Here is a 27,053-nt window from a genome sequence, read left to right as displayed (position 1 = left end):
AAAACGTAAAAATAATTAATAATCATGGATATTTCGGCCTTTAAAATTTAATATGACGAAATTTAAAGGTGAAACAAAATGTATGAAAATGGACCTTGAGGTATCGCCTTAATATTTATAAGATACAAATCACTCAATTGTTTTGCTTTCCCGGAACCCCTCCACTAACACTTAAACTTTATGGTATGATATTAAAGTTCAAATTGACTTTTAAGTATTATTACGAATATTTTGTATGGGAATATAGAAAAGTGTTGTTTTTAGACTTTTTCAGGCATGTTTTATATTTTTCTCTCCGTAAGAACCATCCTTGTACTTAAAGGAATATTATAAAAAAAGAATTAGCGAATTCGGTTCAGCTGCTCTCGAGATTTGCGCTTAGTAAGACATTCGGCGATTCATTTTTATATTATAGATTTCTGTTTCTGTAGCGTAGTTCCTTACAGTGATAAAATATCCCTAAAAAATCCTTATTGTATATTGGAGAACAATTGTTACATTCGATGTAGAACTTGGTGATGTGGATATGTGCAGAGATGAAATATTTTAGCCTAATAAAAAAATAAAAAAATAATCTTATTGTATCCATGAACATTCGAATTAGAACCAATTCGATCCATTGGTGGCAGGTATCTCATATGTGTGAGTCCGCCTGGGTAGGTACCGCCGCAATGTCTATTTCTGCCGCCAAGCAACAGTGTGTAGTCACTGTTGTGTTCCGTTTTGAAGAACATTGTAGCCAGTGTAACTACTAGACATAATAAGACTTAACATCTCATGTCTTAGGATGGCGAGCGCAGTGGAATACAAAACAATACTTTGTAATCCAAGTTTCTGGATGTTGTTTAGACCACACCTTAGGCGAACGGCAAGCTAGTTTCGTCATTAAAAGCTATAAAAAAATAAATATATAAATTAAAAAAAAACTCCAAGAAAACTACAACACCTCTTTCTGGGAAATATATTTATAACTTATCAAATTTACAGTCATTACTTCGCTCTGATAATTCCAAGTTTAAATTGCGTTCAACGAAAAAGGTTCTAGAATGTGTATTTTTATCACTTATAACCTATTAAGGCTATTTTGAGGCAATTACATACCACTCAACCTGACATAATAGATCAATAATGGAGCTTCGTATTGTGAAAATACGGTCTGAAATTGCGTGTTAAGCAAGTTAAGTATATGTATTTCATTAAAATCTTAAATTTAAGGCGCCGAGTATACATCATCATACAATCATCATATTTCACCATATACCAAATATATAAGTTGAGTAATTAGTTAAAGGTTGAAGCAATTGAATTTATAGTAATAAAAGCGGAATCAAATGTCTGACTCTGCTATGCAAAAAAATATATCAACTTCTATCAGTATCTATCTACTGCCTTTCGTATTACATTTTGATTTTTATTATTTTAAGGAACTGCTTTGGCTAAATAAACAATCAAAGGTTTAGGTTGAATATTTCTTCCTGACTCGGCAAAAAAATCTGATCCAGATATTAAGTACTGCGTATTATGAATTTAAGGACCAAAATACGTTGCTACGATAGTCGCAAATATTATAGCGGCCCACTAGATAAACATTGGCAGACCCGAATGCAAATTCTCAGAACGACCGACTATCCGCCGATTTCAATAAACGATCTCGATCCCAATCCTTTTTTTTGTTCGTGAACATTATTAAATCAGAATGAACATCTTTGAAATGTTTACTAATTAATTAATTTATTGGTTTTTAAACATACAAGCCATAAAGAATAACATAAAGTAAAGCAAATTAGGTAGCACATGGCTAAATTAACTTTCCACATATATGTGTATTATGCATACGGTGGTTCTATGTACGCTTGAGCAAAATATATCAACGGGTGAAAGACTAATTGACTGAAGCGATATTGTTTGCGACACTTAGTTTCATATATAACTAGTTGACCCGACAGACGTTGTCCCGTATTTACTATGAATTTGCAGCGCGCATTCTGTCAATCGCTGACAGTTATTTCAAACAATTGACATGTATATAAAATTAATATTTTCGTAAGTTTTCTAATTCCCCGCGCAATTTTTTGATTTTTTACTTCCATAAGAACTTTCTCCCGACAATAACAAACACAACAAAAAAAAGCAGTGAAATCGGTCCAGCCGTTCACGCGTGATGGCGTGACCAAGGGAAATAGGGACTCATTTTTATATTTATTGATAATAATAATAAATAAGTAAAATCGACAATTATATATTTTTTTAACCTTTTAAAATTTTCAAAAAAAAACATATCGCTAAGTCAATTAGCCTTTTTACCGTCGATATACGTTTACTGAAATTCGCCATTTTATGTACGGTGGTAATTTGGCGTACATAATGTACACAATACATTAACTATGAGTTTCGCAATCGATCGCTAGAGGAGACCTATCGCCATGGATATGTACTATGCCTATCTCAGCTTGTCCAACATGTTATTCGTCCATTTAATGTAATAAAAGTTGACGGCCCGTACAATATCTGACAGTTATTTAGGTGTTAAAAGGTCGACAAAGTTTTTAAACGTTAAAATGAAAATCCAAGGTATCGACTTATATAATGTTGCCTGGTTGTAAACTAGGAAAGGTCGAAAGTGGGTGTTGTAAATATTATTGAAGACAAAACATTTTTGTAGTAACTACTCTTCTATTATTAAGTTTGTTTAGAGGGCAATATGTAGGGAATAATATCCCCGAGATGGATTGCATCGTGACTGGCGAGTCTCATACTGCTGCTGACGCAAAGCCGCTTCTGAACTCTCCACAATAGAAGATAGGCCACACCGGGCGGAGGCGGTTGCGGATGATGACGAGACACTTTCCGTCAGAAGAAGACTGCAGCCGTACCTAAAGCGCCTGAAGATGGCCGCCACGGAGTTTTAATTGATATTGCCGTGTATAGAGTGTATATAGTATTTAAATCCCGGCGCGGACCTACGCGACGGTCGCCTGATGTTTTCCATCTCCGGGGGGTTTAACGGCTGGTCGTAAGGCTGTCAAACCCAACATAACCGTCCAGTAGCCGCCCATGAAAAAAAGAATGATGTGTAGGAGAAAATATCTGGAACTGTTAATCCTATCCTAAACGAAATCTTTTACTAATAAATGAATTTCACTTTATTTTATAAATGTAAGATCAGTAGTGGCCCTAAACGATGCAATGCTCTAGGCGAAGCAAAAAAAGTTCCCCGGTTTTAGAAGTTTCGTCGGTAACAACGAATTAATGACATTGACATTACAAGAATAAAATGACTCATAATTAAAACATAAACGTTAAAAGTTGTTATTTCGCAAATTATTTTCGCCAGTTGGTCAAGCGTAACCTTATACATTTTCTAACTGAGAAGGATGAAGGAAAATATTAACTTTGGCCCACTAATTAAGCCTTGAACCCGTTGGATCCCGGATGTAATGTTATTTTAACCTGCCTTGGCAAAATAATGTCTACGTATTTACTAGTTTATTTTTGGACGGCAAAGTTACAAAAGGATTACTGCATAATAGTGTAAGAAATAAAACGAGATTATGGAGAAAAGATTGTTATGCTGATAAGAAAGCTGACCTCACTACCGTCTGAAAACCATAGTTGAACAAAAGAGGGAAAGAGAAGGAAAGGAACAAAGAGCCAGAGAGTTTTTCTTGTTTGTATACGTGCGCGACAATGTGACCTCACAGCATTTGAGCAAAAATTTGGCTCTAATGTTCGATCTATAACTATATAATTTAATGTCCTTGGGTAAAAAATACAATACTTACCTTGTTATGTAAAGATGTTAATATAATTTTTGTCTTCGGCCAACGTGCGGACTTTTCGGTCGTGTGGTCTTTAAACATACATACTAATATATAACTTTATAAAACTCACCCCATTTTCTTGTTCCTTTAAAAACATTTGATCTTGAGCCCTTGTTATTCCGATTCCGCAATCGTTTTTTCCAGTAGTAATGTCAATCTGTTTCTTCTTTTTTAATCTATACTATTATATAAAGCTGAAGAGTTTGTTTGTTTGTTTGTTTGAACGCGCTAATCTCAGGAACTACCGGTCCAAATCGAAAAATTCTTTTTGCGTTGGATAGCCCTTTGTTCGTGGAGTGCTATAGGCTATATATCATCACGCTATACCCAATAGGAGCGGAGCAGTAATGGCTCATCTCAGGAAATACCGGTCCAAACTGAAAAATTCTTTTTGTGTTGGATAGCCCTTTGTTCGTGGAGTGCTATAGGCTATATATCATCACGCTATACCCAATAGGAGCGGAGCAGTAATGGCTCATCTCAGGAACTACCGGTCCAAACTGAAAAATTCTTTTTGCGTTGGATAGCCCTTTATTCCTGGAGTACTATAGGCTATATATCATCACGGTATACCCAATAGGAGCGGAGCAGTAATGGCTAATCTCAGGAACTACCGGTCCAAACTGAAAAATTCTTTTGCGTTGGATAGCCCTTTGTTCCTGGAGTGCTATAGGCTATATATCATCACGCTATGACTAATAGGAGCGGAGCAGTAATGAAACATGTTGCAAAACAGAGAAAATTATTAGTTTTGAGAGCTTCCGTTGCCTGCGCTGCGTAAACGGTTAAAGTTATGCAACAATGATGTATGACGGGATTGTTCCTCTTAAAAAGTTCTAAAAAATATATTATAAAACAAAGTCCCCCGCTGCATCTGTCTGGCTGAACGTGTTAAACTCAAAACTACCCAACGTATTAAGATGAAATTTGATATGGAGATAGTTTGAGACCCTGGGATGAACATAGGCTCCCGGGAAACTACTACTTTTATAACGGAAAACTTTAGCCTGAAAAACTTTATAACGCGGGCGGAGCCGCGGGCAAAAGCTAGTAATATATATATTGACAGTTCCTTTGTACCCCCACCGCAAAGAGTTTATATTCGAATACATAATATATATTTATGTGTGTTATGTGTAAATTAATTTGGCCGAATCTGTCCGCGCTTCCAATAATGAACTAATAAAATTGAACATACCATATATAATAAAAAAAAACACATGCGTAAGCCTGCATATTAAGAGTCAGAGGTTAAAGTATATTTTTCGGTTAGTTGACCCTAATTACCATTGTAATGGGATTTTGAGGTCAAGCCATACTCTACCCCATTTCATAAGTAATGATTATAATTTCTCATTGCGACCGGAAAATGTATTCAAAGTAATCCGTTATTTAGGCAGGCAAGATTTATGGTGGAAACGCCACCGGTGACAAAATGTAGCTTTTTAGCCTAAATAAAAAAAACCTTTGGGTTTATAATAATACTTACCAATGGCACGATTACCAGTCTAAAGTCCCGGGTTCGTATCAAAGGTTAGGAAAAATTATAATATTGGGCTTTTCTGCTTAGTTACTCGGAGGCTGAAATTATTGCCCCATATGATAGGATTGCCTATTCTATCATATCCCTCATCACAACATGGGACGGAACAGACATGGCGAAAAGTGGGTGTCCTAGCTGCACCTCTGCGTACCCCTTCGGGTATATAGATGTAATGCGTTTTTATAATGTACACTTTTTTCAAATGGCTAAAGTATTATAATATATGCGAATTGGCCACCGGAAGAAATTAATGAAAATAAGTCATCTGTAAGCGAACAACTTTTATTCTGATTGGACCATTTTCGTTGTCGATCTAAAGGTAGCAAGATCTAGAGAGAGTATTGTGATCGCTTATTGAAATCGGCTGTAAGCTAAGAGTTCAAAGATTATATAGGGATGACATTGTGAAGATTGTCAAACGAAAAAATTTCGTTTATGTGATGTGTGTGGTTATTCAATCTGCCGCGAAATAGCTAAATACCAATGTAAAATACTTCATACTGTTACCATATCTCGACTTTCACGTTTTTTAAATATATTAGGGTTTTTTTTAAGTATGTTTTTTTGTATTAATATTTAGAGACTCTGTGATAAAGACTTATTACCAATCGGAAATAACTTTTGGGACACAAATTTGACCCTGAGGTCCGGCCTATAATTAACTACACTGTTTAATGTCTGCCCGTTAGTGAGTTTCTGGTTTGAAACAGGCGTATCCATTGTCCGGGACTGAGGTCCTGTATGATTTGTAATTTAAGTTGCTCATAAAACAATATGTTACTAAGTACAAAGAACCATACATTAATATATTTAACGTCTTCCCCAGTGCCAGATTTATATTTTTTATGAGTGTAAGCCACTTTATTTCCGCCGCCCCATGTATGTATGTAATATGTATGTAAGTTTCTAAAATACTTAATAATATTCATTACAAAAATATGTTTGTATTGTGGAAGGCACTGAAGTTAAATAAACGAATGATTAATTAAATCGAGTGAGCGTCCTCTGAAATCTGCCGCCTCTAAGAGGCTGCCGCCCATAGGCCGCGGCCTTTACGGCCTATTTACAAAACCAGGACTGGTCTTCTCTATGTTGAGATTATGATGAGGGGAAGTGGATATTGATTTTACTTTATTTAAGTATGAAGCAATGTAAATAATCTGCGGTTTCAGATAAACCATTAAACGAGCCATCGGTCATGCGATTTACCGCGAAGTTTTCATCATTCCAAAATCTATATGTGATTGCTTTTTTATTAAAATAAATATTTTTCATTAGAAGTCAATATTTTTCCGTATTCATTTTACGAAAAGTTGATTGTGTATGTTTTATTTATTTCTCGTTTGTTTGAATTTGAATTAAGAATTTTCTATTTTAAACTGAATCTGTTTCGCTGGCAATTTATTTAAAACAAAAAAATGTAGTCTTTTTTTTACAATTATACAGGCAAAAAAAATTAATTGAGTGTGTTCAGTGTGTAAGTTTGCTGATTTTCTATTCTACAATAATTATAAGTGCCTAAATAAAAAAAAAGTAAGTGATTCTGTTACAGTTTGATTATCTTTTCACTATTCATCTTGAAGTATAAAAACTCATTTTTAAACTTTCATCATACTACCTAGTGCCCACAAAAAATAACACGTTAAAAGGCAGCATTGTTACCTCATAGTTCAGTAGTTTCCAATTTGAGTGCTGAGCAAATGTACACGGTGTTATGTTAGATATGTTTGCTCGTCATATTGGATGCAAGAGCAAACATTATGTTTAGAGTGTTTCGATTATTGGCCTTAAGCTAACAGTGTTAAAGGTTAGTCCACAGCTCATGTTGTTGTTTGGACTTGCGTTGCAGTTCCTTTGCGTATTTGGAAGTTTCGATGTATAAAGTTTCAATGTATTTAGTTATTGCTAACTTTAGCTAGATGTTATTTGTTTATTTTTAATTTAATATATTTTAAAAGAATAAAGGCCGGGTTTAAAAATAAATACATACATCTGAATTAAACTAATTCACTTACGCGTGACTCTTTGAAAGTCTTATGTCCAAAGGAATTGACGCATAAACTCCATTAGACGGCCAAATTAGTCTCACACTTATTTCATTGTCCGTATGATGTCGACAACAGCTGTTACGTAATGGACTGGGCTGTTAGATCTTCCATTTCTTTTTTTACTGACTTGGCTCTATAGGCTTTCATTCCTTTGCCTATTTTTTTAAGAAATAAATTGTTAAATTGTTACTGGCCATTTCACAGACACCGGTTAATTAAGACTATATTTTAAATTTCGAATGTTTACAGAATCAACAGTAATCCACCATGGCACCACATAATAATTATTATGTCAGTAATTTGAAAATTTAATGCATGTAAGTTCCGTAATGAGCGAAAAATAATTAAAATTCACGTAAAGGCTACTTACAATGCAAATAATTAAAATGTCCATTTCGAATTCAACAAATATTTTGCCTTTGTGCTATGTTTCGACTTAATTAAAAGGTACGGGTTAATTTTGTTAACTTTTAAAATAAAAACATATGCACATTGTTTTCCTGGACCCATATTGAAAATTAAAAAGAATCACTGCTATTATTTACCTATCGTATATTTTGTTTTTACATTATTTAGTGTTGAAATGAATTTTTAATTATTGTTTAAACTAGGCCAGTGTGGTAGACTAATAGTAAATAATAATTTATTCTTTATTTAAATAAAATTATATACTTATGGCAGATTTTTAAATCAACAGATAAAATTTATCGTAGGATAAAGTACAACACAAAAGAATTAATCAATCAATAATTTATTCACTTGTGATACATAGGTAATTACATTGTTGAAATAATAATATTATGCTTAGTGCTCTACGATCAGCCTAATATTAGCATACAAGTGTAATTAATATATATAAGACAATAAACAGTATAGTCTGAAATTCTTCATTAAGCTAAATTAATTAAAATAAGTAATAATAATAATCTATACTATTATATAAAGCTGAAGAGTTTGTTTGTTTGTTTGTTTGTTTGAACGCGCTAATCTCAGGAACTACCGGTCCAATCCGAAAAAATCTTTTTGCATTGGATAGCCCTTTGTTCGTGGAGTGCTATAGGCTATATATCATCATGCTATACCCAATAGGAGCGGAGCAGTAATGGCTAATCTCAGGAACTACCGGTCCAAACTGAAAAATTCTTTATGCGTTGGATAGTACTTGGTTCGTGGAGTGCTATAGGCTATATATCATCACGCTATACCCAATAGGAGCGGAGCAGTAATGGCTAATCTCAGGAACTACCGGTCCAAACTAAAAAATTCTTTTTGCGTTGGATAACCGTTTGTTCGTGAAGTGCTATAGGCTATATATTATCACGCTATACCCAATAGGAGCGGAGCAGTAATGGCTAATCTCAGGAACTACCGATTCGAACTGAAAAATTCTTTTTGTGTTGAATAGTCCTTTATTTGTGGAGTGCTCAAAGTTATATATCATCACGCTATGACCAATAGGAGCGGAGCAGTAATGGCTAATCTCAGGAACTAACGGTTTCAACTGAAAAATTCGTTTTGTGTTGGATAGCCCTTTATTTGTGGACCGCTATAGGCTATATATCATCACGTTATGACCAATAGGAGCGGAGCAGTAATGAAACATGTTGCAAAAACGGGGAAAATTATTAGTTTTGAGAGCTTCCGTTGCCTTCGCTGCGTAAACGGTTAAAGTTATGCAACAATGATGTATGACGGGATTTTTCCACTTAAAAAGTTCTAAAAAATATATTATAAAACAAAGTCCCCCGCTGCATCTGTCTGCCTGAACGTGTTAAACTCAAAAACTACCCAACGTATTTAGATGAAATTTGGTATGGAGACGGTCTGAGACCCTGGGAAGAACATAGGCTCCCGGGAAACTACTACTTTTATAACGGAAAACTTTAGCCTGAAAAACTTTATAACGCGGGCGGAGCCGCGGGCAAAAGCTAGTAAAAAATAAAAGTTCAACATTAATACAAAATAAATCAATATCAAAATTACATTTTATAATTAATGTCTCATATAGATAAATGTCTCACATTAGGCATACATAATATGAAAAAAGAATAATTCATACAATTTACAATAGATTATATTCAAAGGAGCTATGTAATGCCCATGTAGAAATCACAATATCAGCCAGTATAAAGTTAAATGAAAGTATCATTTAGAAAGTCGCACACATCATAGTAACACTTGTTGTACAGAAGTTTCCCCAATTCTTTTTTGAATTTATTTACATTTAATACTTTTAATGTAACTTGGTATACTTTAGGTAACTTGTTGTACAACACTGGTGCCATATAAAAAACACTTTTACGGACTAATGCAGTATTACACTTTTGTATATATAGTCGATTTGGGTCTCTTTGTGATCTTTTGTATACTTCTGAGGCCATCTCAAAAAACATGGGTTGGATTTTACAAATACGCACATTTCATATAAATATAAAGATGGTAAGGTTAGTAGTTTGTGCTTTAGAAAGTAAGGTTTACAACTATCATCACTTTTTAATCCAAACATTGCTCTTACACATTTTTTTTGTGCTTTGAAAATAATTTCCTTGTCTGTTGAGTTTCCCCAAAAAATTATTCCATATCTTAGATTAGATACTGCTAGTCCATGGTATGCAGATAACAGAGGACTTCTGTCAGTAACGGTAGCCAGTTCATGCTGAGCATATGCAGTCTGGCTGATTTTTTTTTGTTAGTTTTTCAATATGTTGTTTCCATTTTAAATTACTATCTATAATTAGTCCGAGAAATTTTGTAGTCTTAACTTCATCGACAGCTTGACCATTATAGCTTATATTTAAACAATATTGACTGGTTTGCCTTTGACTGAAGGTCATCATTTTGGTTTTTTCGATGTTAGCCTTAAGATTGTTGTCATATAACCATTTAATTATGGAGGTCAGGGTGCTATTAATATCTTGTTCAAATGTCAATTTATTAAAGCATCTAATAGACACAGTACTATCATCTGCAAAAAGCGATATAGGATTATGGGTTGCGACAAAAAACGACAGTTTTATTTATAAGGCTGTTAACTTGTCTCACTTTCATATTAAGTCGGGTTATAATTCATTTGATGATTAACATTAATCTGACGACTGAGAAATGAGGCCTGAAGGAATTTTTTAGGATAATTTGTTTAATTCTTACTCTCAGTGTTTTGAAGACTTTGTAGTCTTTAAGGTGACAGGACGGCCGAAACGTCGGCAGTAACATTTTTAACAAAACCGTTAAGTATGTAGTTCTCCCTTCCCTCACACTTCACTTCCTCAACAAAATGAAAATTAGCATTTTGCCAAATCGTAACCCTAATATAGTAACATTTGGAAAGAATATAGTTTTATTTCAATGTTGAATATTCGTGATTATAAGAAAGAATTAATCTTTAGTTAAAAAATATCTCACCCAATATTCACTGTAGATAGAAAACTCTTTACACGAATGTAAAAAAAAAAATAACCATTGTACTGTAAGTCAAGCCACTCCGTCCATTTTTGTCCGCAAAAAAATCCGAATACCTAAATGGAAGTCATTAACGATTGATTTACCCAGCTCAGCGCGGACATAATGTCCCATTTCACGCTTGCGTCAGAACGAGTGGGCACGTTGAATAGGCGCGGATTACTTTGATCGCCACAATTTTACTACGCATTCAAATGATGCGAGAGGTTTGGGGAGACTGGGGAATGGTGGAAAATATTTTGAGTAATATACACGTTTAAATGTGTGGTCGTAAGGGATTTAGGGGAAATGTTTTATGTTAGGTGTGTTTTTTATCAAATGACGTTTTTGTGATGAGGTTTGCGTGAGGATAGTGGGGATATCATACTCACGTTTGATATTAGAGAAATATTCATGTGATTTTTTTGCACTAGATTGTTTTGTGGCAGATCTTTATTTCAATTTAATTTTTATTATTATACCTATGACTAAAACAGTGTTTATTAGTTTTATTTTTAAGAACTATGACACACGTTGAAATTTATGCTATTATTGTTCTCTGTTCTGTATATCGGAGTCTGGACTGCCCGATATGGCAAAATACTCCTCTCTATCACATCATGGGACGGAATATATGGATAAAGGGATAAAAGACATAATTTTGAACTGTTCCTTTCCCTAGTTTTTTTTTTTAAAAATGGCGGTGTAAGTACGTCTGTAAGTGTCCAGTGACATTGACTTTGATAACCCACGTGGGACTTGAACTAAAAGATACGTACTTACAAAGGACAAAATAGTTTTGCCTAATTCAAGGTGGTTTAATGCAAACCTCGGGAGGCTGAACGTGTACTTATGAATTAACGTTACTTTAGTACTTAATGTTATAAAGCTAAAGTATTTTTTTGTTTATACACGTTCATTTTGGAAAAACTGGACTGATCTAACTGAACGAGAACTTATAGATTAATGTAACTTTAGTACCTAATATTATAAAGCTAAAGTCTTTTTGTTTGTACACGTTTGTTTTTTGGAATACTGGTCCGTTAATGAAAACAATTTTAAAAGATATATTCATCCTCTTTCTCGTCCACAGGTCTCTCATCAACAACATCGTATCCATCGAAAGTGTGTCGAGCAGGGTAGTGTACCTTATACTCAGAATATCAAAACGATATTCGTTGAACATACAGGTATACGCGCCGACCTCGACACACCAGATGAAGAAGTAGAGGAGATGTATGAGGACATAAGTCGGGCCATACATACTTCCCTAAACCTACTTCAATGTTGTTATGGGGAACTTCAACGCAAAGTTAGGCAAGAGAAGCGATGCAGAGTTGAAAGTGGGGAAATTTGGACATGGGCAACGGAACCTCAGGGGTCAGAGGCTGGCCGACTTTCTGGAAAAAGAGGGACTCTTTGCGATGAACTCTTTTTTCCAGAAGCCGCCGCACAGGAAATGGACCTGGCTGAGTCCTGACGGTTCTACGAGAAACGAGATAGATTTCATCTTGTCGACGAATAGACGGATGTTCAGTGATGTCTCTGTGATCAACAGGGTGAAAACCGGCAGTGATCACTGAATGGTTAGAGGCTCATTGAATATCAACGTCCAATTAGAAAGGCGTCGCTTGATAAAGTCTACGCTCCGACCTACTCGCGTCCATGTCCAAAACCCCGAAAGCTTTCAACTTGAGCTGGCAAATCGCTTTGATTGCTTAAAAGAAAACCTTGCAGTGGACGAGCTAAACAGCGGTTTGGTAGAAGCTGTCCATACGGTGGGATCTAAGTATTTTAGACCTCGCCGTAGAGATAGACCACAAAAACTCTCGATCCACACTCTTGACCTCATGGCCGAACGTCGATCAATGGCGCTGCAGTCTTCCGATGACGCCGAAGCATATCGGCGGCTCAATAGACGGATCTGGAAGTCCTTGCGACACGATGTCCGTGCTCACAATACTGTGAGTATTAAAGAGACAATTGAGCGGAACGGTGGCTCCAAAGTGTTTGCAAGAGCTATGAGCTTGTCTATTGGGCAAAGCCAGTTGTCTAGGCTGAAGACGGACGGCGGCCGCATGGTATCGACGAGGGCAGAGGTATTAAGGGAGATCGAGAGGTTCTACGGACAGCTTTACACCTCGGTTGCCAAACCGACTACTAGCTCGGCTGAAGACCCGAGAGCCGAGTTGATCCGACACTTTAGCGATGATATCGTGGACATCAGCCTGTGTAAGATTGAGATGGCTCTGAAGCAACTTAAGAACAACAAGGCGCCGGGTGAGGACGGAATCACGTCAGAGCTTCTGAAAGCGGGCGGAACGCCAATACTGAAAGTCCTTCAGACGCTCTTCAATTCCGTTCTCCTCGAGGGTTCAACGCCAGAGGCATGGAGCAGGAGCGTGGTGGTACTGTTCTTCAAAAAAGGTGATAACACTTTGCTGAAGAATTACAGGCCCATCTCGCTCCTGAGCCATATCTATAAGTTGTTTTCACAAATCGTCTCGAACACAGGTTTGATGACTTCCAGCCACCCGAACAAGCCGGTTTCCGAAAAGGCTTTAGTACTATAGACCACATTCATACGCTTCGGCAAGTCATACAAAAAACCGAGGAGTATAACTTGCCGCTTTGCTTAGCGTTTGTGGACTATGAGAAAGCCTTTGATTCGATCGAGACCTGGGCTGTGCTACAGTCTCTCCAGCGGTGCCACATTGACTATCGGTACATCGAAGTGTTGAGATGTATATACAATAACGCCACCATGTCGGTCCGAGTACAAGATCAGAGCACGAAGGTTATTCCACTACAGAGAGGCGTGAGACAGGGAGATGTTATATCTGCGAAACTGTTCACTGCCGCGCTGGAAAACGCCTTCAAACTCTTTCAGTGGAAAGGATTCGGCATCAACATCAACGGCGAGTATATCACTCACCTTCGATTTGCCGACGATATTGTAGTCTTGGCAGAATCGCTGGAAGACCTTAGCACTATGCTCGAAGACCTTAATCGAGTCTCCCAACAGGTGGGTCTTAAAATGAACATGGACAAAACGAAGATCATGTCGAATGTCCATGTTGTGCCCACCCCCAATCGAAGTTGGGGGCTCGACTCTCGAAGTTGTAGACGAATATGTCTATTTAGGACAAGTGGTCCGGCTAGGCAGGTCCAACTTCGAGAGAGAGGTCAATCGTCGAATCCAACTCGGTTGGGCAGCGTTCGGGAAACTTCGCAACGTCTTCTCGTCCAAAATACCTCAGTGCCTTAAATCGAAAGTCTTCGATAGTTGTGTGTTACCAGTGATAACATACGGCACCGAGACGTGGCCTCTCACTGTGGGCCTCATTAGGAGGCTCAAGGTCATTCAACGAGCTATGGAGAGGGCTATGCTCGGTATTTCCCTACGAGATCGAATCAGAAATGAGGAAATCTGTAGGAGAACAAAGGTTACTGACATAGCCCATAGGATTAGCAAGTTGAAGTGGCAGTGGGACGGACACATAGCTCGAAGAACCGATGACCGTTGGGGTCGAAAGGTTCTAGAGTGGAGGAAGCCACGTACAGGCAAACGAAAGGTCGGACGCCCGTCTACAAGGTGGACGGACGACCTGGCTAGGGTCGCAGGAAGTCGCTGGATGCAGGCCGCTTCCAACAGGTCGACGTGGAGATCCTTGGGGGAGGCCTATGTTCAGCAGTGGACTTCCTGTGGCTGATATGATGATGATGATGATGATATTCATCCTCAATACCATTGGCTTCTTTTCATGCTGGGGTAAAACCTTACGCCGACGAAACCACGTGCTTAATCTAGTATCTCAATATGGTTAATACATTGACGTATATTCTATAGACACGAACGTCCATATAAACTATTTGTTCAAAATCTGAACTAAAATGGCAACCAAAACGTCACTGTTATAACCTATTCATTCATTTGAACAACAAATAATTTTACTTATTTGACTAATATTTTTATTCACATCCAGGTTCGCATTTAGACTCGCGTTTTTATATTATGAGCGCCACTCCGTATACAACCACAAGCATCAATATTGATACCATACTAAAATCAGTTTGAATGGATGACAGTTCAATTCAGTTGAACACTGTGAATGTTCGTAATGCCAAATCTAGTACGTAGTACATATATATCGATGGGTTAATAAAAGAAATCTCAAGTACATCTTTTATATTTTTAACAAGTTTATTTTTATTTTATACTTAGACAGAGATGTGATTTTGTATACAAATTTATTTTTAGATGATTTATAAATATTATATTACTTATTTTCGTTTCATCAATATGCTAAAAAGGGTTTCGAATAAAGGTCTCTATGAACAAAGCGAAATCTGCATAAAATATGATAATGACATACATGCGTAAATAGCATGTTTTTAACTTTTTCAGGAGTAGGCAGAGATGTAACATTCACTTCTCGCACGCCTAGGTCCCATTGGTCCTATTACCATTTACGGGGCGTAATTTCGGGCTGATATAGACCTTGTAAACTTAATACATACACATGTACTCCACATGGGAATCAAATCTAAACCTCAGTACAGCATTAGCTATTATACTGCGTATGCACAATAACGCGACGGAGGCAGTAATATTGTATTATTTTTTTCTTTTCAGGTCCAAGTGAAATGAGTGTGAAGCAGTGAACATGGCGGTGAACAGCCCTGGTGGATATCCCCCCGTCTCCCCCAAGCCCCACACCCCAAAGAGCCCTCGCCACTTCGTCTTCCCGCAGAAAAGTCCATCCATCACTTCCAGCACCTCGTCTTCTGGTTATTACACTCCGCAATCCGGCTGCAGTTATGACAAGCACGCCCCTCCCCAAATCTCCAATCGCGCATGGACACCGGAGTCCAATCAGTCCAAGGCACTTCAACTTCCCCAAAAATCACCGTCAGGAAGAGCCAGTCCTTGCAACTTTGATCGAGCTCATGGCCTGCAGTACACGACGTCACTCAAACACCACCGCAGAGAGAAGTCCCGCTCGCCGAATCCACCACCAGTGCACATCCACACCAACCCTGGTTACGTGTCTCCAAACCGGACGAGGAAACTATACGGGTCTACTTCCACAGTGAGCTCGCCGCGGCTGGTGACGTCGCCGAGCATCGTGTCAAGCCATACTGACGACTCGATTGACGCGATGCCTGGAACTCCTTCTGCGATTGTGCATGACGCGGATGATGAGGCGACAACTACGTCTTCAAGGATCTGTAGGAAGTCTACGTCTGATTTGACGGATTTGACTGATGATACGCCGCAGACTCGGTCGACGAGCATCAGTCGGCCCTGCTCTCCGATGCGGCGGGGGTCTATGAAAGGTGGACTGGCGTACTTGGCGAGTAGGCGAGGATCTCGCGAGTCGACTGTCTCGAACTGCGACTCTGTGGAGGACATTGGCCCGCTAAACTTCCAAAATACAATGCGCGGCAGACAACGTAGGACTTCGAACTTTCTGGAATTGCCAGGTTAGTAACTTTCAACGACATATTGATGTGGGTTGTCTGGTTAATTATTCAAAAGGGTTCTGTCTATTTTAGATACATTATTCAATGTTATCAAGCGGTAATGACGGTTAATCCCAGTATGTCGGTAAATCAAAAATAATGTTGTGTTTTGACGTATTAGTTTTGCGTGTGCATTGTGTTTATTTGTAGAACCATTTTTCATCAGTCTATTTATTTTAGTGCCTTTTTTATCTTATTATACAAGTCTAAGTTTGTGAAGATTATTAGACGTCGTTAAGTACTTGAAAACTAAAATAGCTGAATGCCTTTTGATTTGCTAAGAATTTTCTGTAAGCGGTAGTTAGCGGAAGCAAACAAAGATCGCCGAATTCAACGAAAGACCTGTACCACACAAGGTCCCTGTAGGCGAAAGGTTTTTTCTAGTGTCGGCAAAGACATGTCTCAGACTTCCCTTGGATTGGATTGCTCCCCCCTAGCTACGTCAATACCTGCCACAAAGATAAACCATAGCCTGAATTAGCATGTCGCGGGCTCAATATTATAAGGTTGTATAATTATATTATTTGCACAGTTTGATTTATAAAAAAGTTAATAGTAGGACTTCTCCGAGAAAAGGCATTCACGGGGAGTGAGCCGTATGCCGCACACCTAATTAATCGTCAATTTATAAAGCATCCTGATTGTTATCAAAATGTGTATATAATTAGTCGAAGTAATTTTAAAATGCCTTTTCGTTACAAAAGTTGTTTTAAAATAGGCAAAGACACGAGAAACACTAGTATAACTCAAACTAAACTCGCAAACGGCAGTTATTTATTTAGATCTGTTTATTAAACTTGATGGATACCGAGAAATTGTAAAAAATATTACTGGCGAAACGGCAAGCGAAATTACACGACATGATCGTAGAGCTAGACTTTTACTTAGGCAGTGAGATGAATAAACTCTGGGCTAAAGATTTTAGTTGTATAGAAGTTTTAGTAATGAAGACGTAGTAGGCAACATCATACTAGATGGATTAAAAATAGGATAAAGTAACTTAACTCTGCTGTTCACATTTGGGCCGGTTATAAAAGTTCAAATAAGGATAATTCGACGTTCAATGATATTAGAAAGTTAGTGAAAATATTATTCGTTTGATTACCATTTATTTGATAGTATAGAGTACTTTGGGTTGGAAAGAAAAGAATGATACTGAGAATGGCGCGTAAAAACACATGAAAACTTTCCAAACCGTCGTGTTTTTTGAACTTATTATTAAATACAAGACAAACATTAATGTAGGTTTCTTAGTAACTGAGTTGGAAACTTGCAAACCGCACTCAAGTATATTCGTATCAATAAATATAAAGTTTCTATACTTGTTGACAAAGTTTTCTCATCATTTAACCAACTTGCGAAGTTACGTGCCTCGCTCAATGTAAAATGTGTATTATTTATGTAAATTTAGGGTTTATATTATAAGTTAATTATGAGTTTTATTGCTTCAAAATATTCGAAAGCGGTTCTTTGTGCACATATTAATGATTAATTTATAAAGTAATGAATAAATTAAGAACAGTAAGTAAAAGGGATCGATGCTACGATAATGTACATCGACTGTAGTTACATACACTATTATTTCTCAATGAAATAGGAAATAAAAAAGTAAATTTAACGGAGATCGCATACAATGCCAATAATCCCCATAATATACAAAAGTTTCCGCCGCATCTCTGTCTTTCTGAATGAGATAAACTCAAAAACTTCTGAACGGATTTCGACGAAATTTGATATGAAAATAGTTTTAGACCCTAGGCAGGACGTAGTCTACTGTTACCCCGGGAAAAAAAAAACATGACTTCCCAGAAAATCTTTTTAATACAAACGAAGCGGTCAAAAGCTTATTATCTCTATAAACAAATTTGCAAACTTACGCAATTAATTTATTTATATTACTGCAACAACATTGGTCATAAAATGAAATCTATTTGTTCTGACAATGATAAGTAAAACTACATTGTAGAAGCGACGTTTCCTGGCTGCTAGAGTTGAACAGATCTCGTTCAACTAAGCCGCCCACTGCGCATCTTCCTTAAGTAAAACTAAATTGGCCAAGTCGAGAGGCAAGCTGAGAAATTACTTGACTATCTTTTATGTTACTATGGATACGACTGACGATGTGTACCTAAATTTTTAGATTAACCTTCATGAAGGTCGATTTAGTTTAAGATATTTTGTATTTAAGTGTTCCAGTGCTCTTATCTTACTAATATTGTATGTTTATTGTTTTGATGTTTGGGTATTTGTTAGAAGTAGGTACATACAGAAACTGCTTAACAAATTTGGATTAAATTTGGCACATAGTTCTATCTATATAGGCTACTTTTATCTCGGAAAAGTCAAGTCGGTATAGGTCTTTCGTGTGGTTGGAGCTGTGACCAAAAGTAACACACAGTCATACAAACAAACATAGGCTCACTTTTAATCTCTGTAGGGGTAAGCAGAGGTGCACCCACTTTCCCCTATGCATGCCTCCCATTATGTGATGGGGATGAAACTACTGCTATATCAGGCACATTTCCAAACTCCTGAATGACCAAACAACCCAATATCACTACAGAACCCAGAATCCTTAACATAAATTCAATCAGTCTTGTTCTTGTTGGAATACTTACTAATATATTGTTTGTTGTTCAGTGGTGGAGCACTCCCGCCCTCGCGTTTGCTCCCTCCCCGAGAAGCCGTACAACCCTCGCGTCTCTGATGACCTGTACCGGCTGAGGACGTTCAGCATCACCACCAAGGGCGGCGTGGTGAACTGCGGCGACTCCATCTGTAACAGGCGAAGTCGGTCGAACACCTCCGTTAATTCAACAAACAGCAGGTGAGCATGCATTCTGTACATTATTATTATGAGGCTTATGTCTTCTGCCGTATAGCGTGAAGAAGTTTGGTAAACCGGCATAATTGTGCTGATCATCAATAGATTTATCTCTTGCCGGTGTCCGTGTCGTTTTTACATTTAAAGCAATAAAAAAATTTACTGTTGTCAACATTTCAAAAGATTCCTCGTAGTTCGCGCGGACTGTATTCAAGGAAGACACTATGCCGAAGGTCCCTAGATTTGTGATTAGGTCGCGTGTCGCGGCGACCTACTTACCCGTTGCTTGATTAATGGTGAGTCTTCAGATAGGAATAGGCGAAGCACGTGTTGGCTACCATAATTAAGATGGATTGGTTTGAAAGGTAGGGTGCGGACGCCAATTTATTATGTTTTGTGTGTTGAATTGTCCGTGTAACTTATTAATGGTAATTTTCTTTATTGACAGTTAGAAAGTTAGTGTTTGCTTAAATTATGACGTTTGTATTTTGCCTACTTTTATGGCAAAATTACTTTAATTGTTCGTTTTACAAACTCGCTACTAGTAATTTTTTGTGGCTTAAAATCATTGCCGAAATTTCAATATAATCTTATTTCAATGTAACTACTGGAGATAATAAGACTTAACACCTCATTCTTAGGACGGCGAGCGCAGTGGAATACCGAACAATACTTTGTAATTCAAGGTGTTGGATGGTGTTTCTACTTTTGTGGGCGGTCGTATCGCTTACTATCAGGCGAACGGCAAGCTCGTATCATCATTCAAAGCAATAAAAAAATAACTAACTACGTAATATTGTGTTCGTTTCTTGATGTTTTGTTGGTAAAAACTGTCGACTTTTTACATGAAATTTGGTAAATAGACCATTTCCTGGATTAACATAGAGGCTACTCTGTCTGCAGGAAAAGTACATTTTGTTATTCCAGGAAACAACATAGTATAACTAAACCCTTACGTCTCATTGGCAGGCGGCCAAGGCCGAACTAGAGCCGCGGGAAGTCAGATACCTTCGACAAGAGGGCTTGATTGAATCGTCCCTTACTAATGTACAGACCGGCCTCCTATTGAGACCGTCCTTCCGGCACAGTAATCACGCCTTTACAACTTAATTATTACACGGAAAAAGTTTTAGTTCCGTGACACGAATAATAGATGGCGTTGTTTGCGATTTATCGCCATTTTCAATAAACGATAATCGCCATTTTCGATCTTATAAATGAACCAATCAGAACAAAGGTTTTAAACATGCTTACAAATGAGTTATTTTGATTGGTTCTTTCTCGGAATCGGATTGAAGATTGAGATGGGAATCGTTTATTGAAAACGGTTGTTAAGGAAAATAGCTCTCTGGATCAAACAGTTTCGTTTTCAAATCTACAACAGTTTTATTTAATAACAAAGAGTGAGAGGTTTCACTCATCGTACCGTCTCCGATTGAGAGGACTCAAACACTCGCGTGCGCTCGAAAATGCTCTTAGTGTCAATGGTATTAGGACTAATTTATACTGCTGCCCATTTCAAAAGTTGCAATGTACTTAGTAGAACAGAGTACTAAGAGCTCTGTTAGTTCTTATTAAGTCCCATTTAAGGCCTTTTAGTCGACTTTTACGACAGACAGGGGAAATCGTGGTGGGTCTCCAAACGCTCCCGAACTACAGGGCACACATTGCGATGATACCTGGACAGGTTGCTACCGATCTACAGGGCAAACATATCGGTGACATCTGCATAGGTTGCTATATGAGACCTAGGTCAAAACGACAAAATTTCACATAAAATGCACGTAATATAAATGAAGTTTATTGAAATAAAAAAAAAAGCGGCGATAGCGTAGTTGGGTGTGGAACGGACTGCCGAGACGAATGTCCGCAGGTTCAAATCCCAAGGGCACACACCTCTGATTTTTCTAAAAAATCATGTGTGTATTCTTTGTGAATTTATCGTTCGTGAAGAAACCTGCACATGTGAGAAGTTCTCTATACGAATTTCGAAGGTGTGTGAAGTCTGCCAATCCGCATAAGGCCAGCGTGGTGGACTAAGGCCTAATCCCTCTCAGTAGTAGAGGAGGCCCGTGCTCAGCAGTGGGCAAGTATATAATACAGGGCTGATATTATTATTATTATTATTATTATATTTTAACAACATTATTCTCCCATGCGAATGGGGTAAATCCATTTAATGCGGGCTTTTTAGCCAAGCGAAAAATGGTTGTTTGTATATTACTGGTGAACAATCTATGTGGACAAAAATTTTCTAACTATTCTGCAAGTGTTAAGAATTGTTGCTTTTTTGGAGGAGTATGTACGAGAGCTTATGCATTCCAAGGGATTGGAGACTGGTGTGTAGGGAGTGAGGTATGACACCTGTAGAAGAAAGAATGACAGGAACAGTTTTAACTGTGTGTACTTTCCATTGGTTTTGAGTTCTATGGATAAGTCGGCATATTTGGCAATTTTTTCTGTGAATGTAGATGCGAGGTTGTGGGTGTTAGGTATAGCAATGTCAATTAAGTATATGGTGCTATTAGTTTTATCGTAGAATAAGATATCCGGTCTGTTATAGTGTATTGTTTTATCAGTAATAATTGTTCGATCCCAGTATAACTTATGATTTGCAGATTCTAATATTGATGTGGGTTTATATTTATAATATGCGGTTTTGTGTGTGATAAGTGAGTGGTTGAATGCTAAATGTTGGTGAATGATAGCAGCAACTTGATCATGTCGGTGCTTATAATCAGTCTGTGCGATTGATTTACAAGCACCGGTTATATGCTGTATCGTCTCCGAGGCACTGTAGCAACGTCGACACTGTTCAGATGTAAGGTTAGGAATTCGGAGGATGTGCTTCTGATAATTGCGTGTGTTTATAATTTGGTCCTGAATAGCACACATAAAAGCTTCTGTCTCTGGAAACAGTTCTCCACGCCGCAGCCACTCGTTCGACGCTACTTTGTCGACGTGTGTTTGGCTCAGATCGGCTGGGTGCCTCCCGTGTAGAGATTTTTGAAGCCATATGTCTGCCTTGTGTTGTGCAGTGGTGATGTGATGATGGGATTCAGTGCTTTTATTGTGTAAGTTAAGTGGCGTTAGTCTTTTATCTATATCGGTTACGTGTTTATGAAGTTGTGTATGCTCAGCTTTCCAGTGAAAATAGTGTCGTAGTTTAGTAATCAGGCTATTGTGTAGGTTGCGTATATCAATTACTCCTCTGCCGCCATTTCTGCGTGGCAAAGTAAGTCGTTGTATACAGGATTTGGGGTGATGTTTTCTATATGTGGTTAGGTGTGTATTAATAATCCGTTGTAACTTTGTGAGATCTGATTGGGACCAGCGTATAATTCCGAATGAATATGTAAGAGTTGGTATAGCGTAAGTGTTAATAGCCTTAATAATATTGCCAGAATTTAATTGTGTTCTTAAGATTTGATTTAGTCTGAGTTTAAATTTCTTAGTGATTTCTGATTTAGCTCGTTTCTGAAGTATGTGTTTAGACTGATGGAAACCTAGATATTTGTATGTAGCGTGTTCATCCATGGGTTCAATTGTTTCACCCGTATCTAGAATGTAAGTATTTTGTATTGTTTTACCATGACTGATGGAGTGGACTTTACATTTATCAACCCCAAACCGCATTTGTATGTCAGCAGAGAATAATTGTGTGATATCCGCTAGTTTCGTAAGTTCGCTGTTGTTAGAAGCATAGATTTTAATATCATCCATATACATTAAATGGGAGATAGTATAGTGTGAGTTTTCGTGTTTTAATTTAAATCCTATACCGGTATTATTGAGCAATTCGGACAAGGGGTTGAGGGCCATGCAAAACCATAAGGGACTGAGCACATCTCCTTGGAAAATGCCTCTTTGTATTTTAATCGGATTTGTAGTTGTAGTTGTATTGTTTATATTTAGTTTTAATTTTGTTGTCCAGTGAGCCATAATCGATTTGAGGAATTCTATTATTTGAGGGTGAATTTTGTACCGTTCTAACACATGAATCAACCAACTATGAGGTACTGAATCAAACGCCTTCTGGTAGTCGATGTACATTGTGTGAATGTTTCTATTTTTTATTTGTGCTTGTTTCATAATTACAGAGTCTATCGTTAGTTGTTCTTTGCATCCTTGACTATTTTTTTTACAACCTTTTTGTTGTTCTGTTAGTATTTTGTGTTCATCTAGGTGTTGATAAATAATGTCACTAATGTATCCGGTTATGATTTTGTATATGGTTGGTAAACATGTAATAGGTCGATAATTAGCTGGTTTTTTTAAGTCTGGGCCTTTTGGTAACATATACGTGATTCCATGGGTTATGAATTTTGGTATTGTATGTGGTGCCTGTAAGAATTGGGTAATATGATAATGAATGTATGGGTGAATGCATGTCAGTTTTTTGTACCTGCATGTCAGTTTTTTGTACCTTATTATTATTATTATTATATACGAAGTTTAAGAAAAATCAAATAACAACGTTTTGCGTAGGTGCCATTTAGAACCAAGAACAGTGCGATTAATTCTATTAAAATTTTAAATGGTTCTTTCATTAAAACTTTTATGTAACAAGAAAACCCTTTTAATGTTATAAAGTGGTGTGATCTGCGTAGGCAATTTAAGCATTTATGTTTAATATAAAATTTATACGATACCATTCGACAGCGCTCTGAGGTCCTGGGTTCGAATCCCGGGACGGGCAAAGTGATGTTTGGGTTTTTCTGCTCAGTATCAGCTTGGAGTCTGGAATTTGTGCCCGATATGGCGATAGACCCGCCCTATCACATCATGGGACGGAACACGCTTGGCGAAAAGTGGGTGCCCTGGTTGCGCCTCTGCATACCTCTGGATAAATGCGTGATGTTGTTATTGTATAAAATTATTATTTCTTACTTTACCCTAATAAAAGATTACTTGTCGCTTGGTAGGCTACTAGTATAAACCTTCTCCATGACCTCTGGAAGTTAGGAGAGGCTGAAAACAAGCGCTGGTGGAACTACTGCCCCGGTCAGCATAAGCTGAACCGCTTCCTTTGCCTTTATACTTTTACAATGTTGCTATATTTAATAATAATACATGTAAATAGATAATAAGTCCATAAACATCAGTGTGTAGTCACTGTTGTGTTCCGCTTTGAATATATTGTAGCCAGTGTAACTACTGGACATAATAAGACTAAACACCTCAAGTAAGCAATAGGATGGCTGTTGGAATTTCTTCTACGATACTTGACTAATTTGCGAGATTAAAAGTACCTGTATATTGAAGGGCAAAAGCGGCATTAATCTATCCTAAAGAGGGGTGATTGGGAAAGGGAAGGGGGTCTCAAATGATAAATATCTAAATCAAAGCCTTTGGCCATTAACTTCACCTATTTCTCTGTATGTAAATTGTACAACTAAATATAAAGTTGAATAGATTTTTTGTTTGTGCAAATTTCAGGAGCTACTAAACCTATATTTTCATTAATAAGCTACAATACTTCTGAATGCTATAAGCTTTTCATCTCGGGAAAATATTTAACGCAGACGGAGTCGCAACCAAAAGCTAGTAAGTAAATAAAAGGTCACCCAGAACTTTAATAATATCTGGACTTATTAAGCAGTTCTACGAAGTTTGTCGGACTTCTACGTAAAAGTAATTAGGTACAGCATGTACTTACTGAGCCATTTTTATAATATTTTTTCTACCACGGCAAAGGCAGTAGGCATACTGACTTGATGTGAAGTTGGTTTTTTAAGTCTGCCTTTATGTTCATTGCAAAAAAGATCCGACATAGTTTATATGTCGGCCGCCATATTGTGAACGTTATTTTGGCTCTAGAGCATCTTATTTACGAATCATTACACTAATCTGTTACTACCCGCTAATTTTAATAATTTAATAAATAAATATGTTATCGTTGGTGAAAATTATAAAACGGAGAATGGTTTCACCTTCTATTTGATTACTTTATTTTGTTGCGAGATACAAACAGATTAGTGGTTCCCTGAGACTCGCTTAGCTTCATCGCTCGCTGTCAAAACGTGCCACTGCTGATCTTGGCTTACAGGACTTGTATTTGTGTGAAGAAAAATCTCTACAACACCATTCAGAACAATTGCACAACAATAATTATAAATTAGCTTTTGCTCGCGGCTTCGTCTGTGTGAAAGAGTTTTTCCGGATAAAAGTCCCGCTATATAATTTCTTGGGATAAAAAGCCTATAAACTTCCTAGGGTCTTAAATTATCTCCATACCAAATTTCATAAGAATCCGTTCAGTAGGTAATTTGGGAAAATTGATAAAATACGGATAAACAGAAAAAGGGACGTTATTTTATAATATGTATAGATTTATTTATTTCCAAACCGTAGTAATACATTAACTTAAGTATGAGTTGAGGGGCATAAAATACAAGTGGCGAAGATGAAATTTACCGAAAGAGAACCGACACAAAAAATTATAAGTATAACAATAGGCATCAATGCGGCCTGCAAATCATTATTTATTCTTATGATAAATAGTTTCTACATAAAAGGAAGCCGACAGGAATCTCAAATACTACATTTTTTATAAAATATAGGAGTATCCGTAGCCGATCTAAAGAATCTGTATTTCGGTCTACAGCGATATTTCTATAATATAATATCAGCCCTGTATTGCCCACTGCTGAGCATGGGCTTCCTCTACAACTGAGAGGGATTAGGCCTTAGTCCACCACGCTGGCCTAGTGCGGATTGGTAGACTTCACACACCTTCGAAATTCCTATAGAGAACTTCTCAGGTATGCAGGTTTCCTCACGATGTTTTCCTTCACCATTAAAGCAAGCGATAATTCACAAAGAATACACACATAATTTTTTAGAAAAGTCAGACGTGTGTGCCCTTGGGATTTGAACCTGCGTACATTTGTCTTGGCAGTCCGTTCCACAGCCAACTAGGCTATCGCCGCTTATATTATATTATTTCTATGATATTTCTATGAGATATAATGATCTAATACTGTCTTAGTTAATAAGTATATTATTACAATTAAAACTTAACCGTATACAAGTGTGTACAATAGTAATTAACTAGTTAGCTCATTCAATTAGTCAGTATCCACCGTCCCGTAAGCTGATGATCAATTGGGCCTTTTGAACTCCAATGGCTCCACGGATCTAATATGCCATAATGAGATGCCTAGTTCAGCGAAATGCGAAATTGGCTTTTCAGTAAATTCTTGGAAACGGTTTTGTTTTCTTTGACGCTGCTTTTTTTGAGGCTAGTTTTGTTTTGACTACCTAGTCGTTTTAATAGGTAATCAGTTCCGCACTCAGACTCACACTCTACTTCAGATTTTACTTAAAGCAGATCACTGGTGGTAGGTTTCTCATATGTGAGAGTCCGCCTGGGTAGGTACCACCGCAATGTCGATTTCTGCTGCCAAACAGTAGTCTGTAGTTATTGTTGTGTTCCGGTTTGGAGCTTGTAGCTAGTGTAACTACTGGACTTAATAAGACTTAAGATCTCATATCTTAGGATGACCGAATACCAATGAATACTTTGTAATTCAAGGTGTTGGATGGTGTTTCTTCTGGTTATGGGTGGTCGTATCAGACGGCAAGCTCATCTCGTCATTCAAAGCAATAAAAAAGAGTCTATTAAAGTCTAATATAGTCACAAATATTATTATTTTTTAAGAATAGCAATCATTAAGTGTTCCGAGTAACATATGAAAGAATAACTAACTGTTATGGGCGGCCGTATCGCTAACATCAGGCGAACGACAAGCTCATCTCGTCATACAAAGCAAAAAAAGCCGCGATTAAATATGACTAGTTTTGTTTTTATGTCTAAAATTCGCGTAAACATAAATTATTATCTATTTGAA

General features: G+C 37.3%; 1 protein-coding gene across 1 annotated transcript in view; it reads left to right on the top strand.

The window, feature by feature from the left end:
• Positions 1-15,517: 15,517 nt before the first annotated feature.
• The window catches only part of LOC115453998, a 63,116-nt gene continuing 51,580 nt past the window's right edge, over positions 15,518-27,053 (top strand). Inside the window, exons 1-2 of the mRNA XM_037442221.1 lie at positions 15,518-16,337; positions 19,017-19,203. Coding sequence (XP_037298118.1) covers positions 15,518-16,337; positions 19,017-19,203 — 1,007 coding nt within the window. The remainder of the gene's footprint in view (positions 16,338-19,016; positions 19,204-27,053) is intronic.

The sequence above is a fragment of the Manduca sexta genome, chromosome 4 (genome assembly GCF_014839805.1).
Source record: "Manduca sexta isolate Smith_Timp_Sample1 chromosome 4, JHU_Msex_v1.0, whole genome shotgun sequence".
Lineage (NCBI taxonomy): Eukaryota > Metazoa > Arthropoda > Insecta > Lepidoptera > Sphingidae > Manduca > Manduca sexta.
This window is presented reverse-complemented; position numbering and strand designations above follow the sequence as displayed.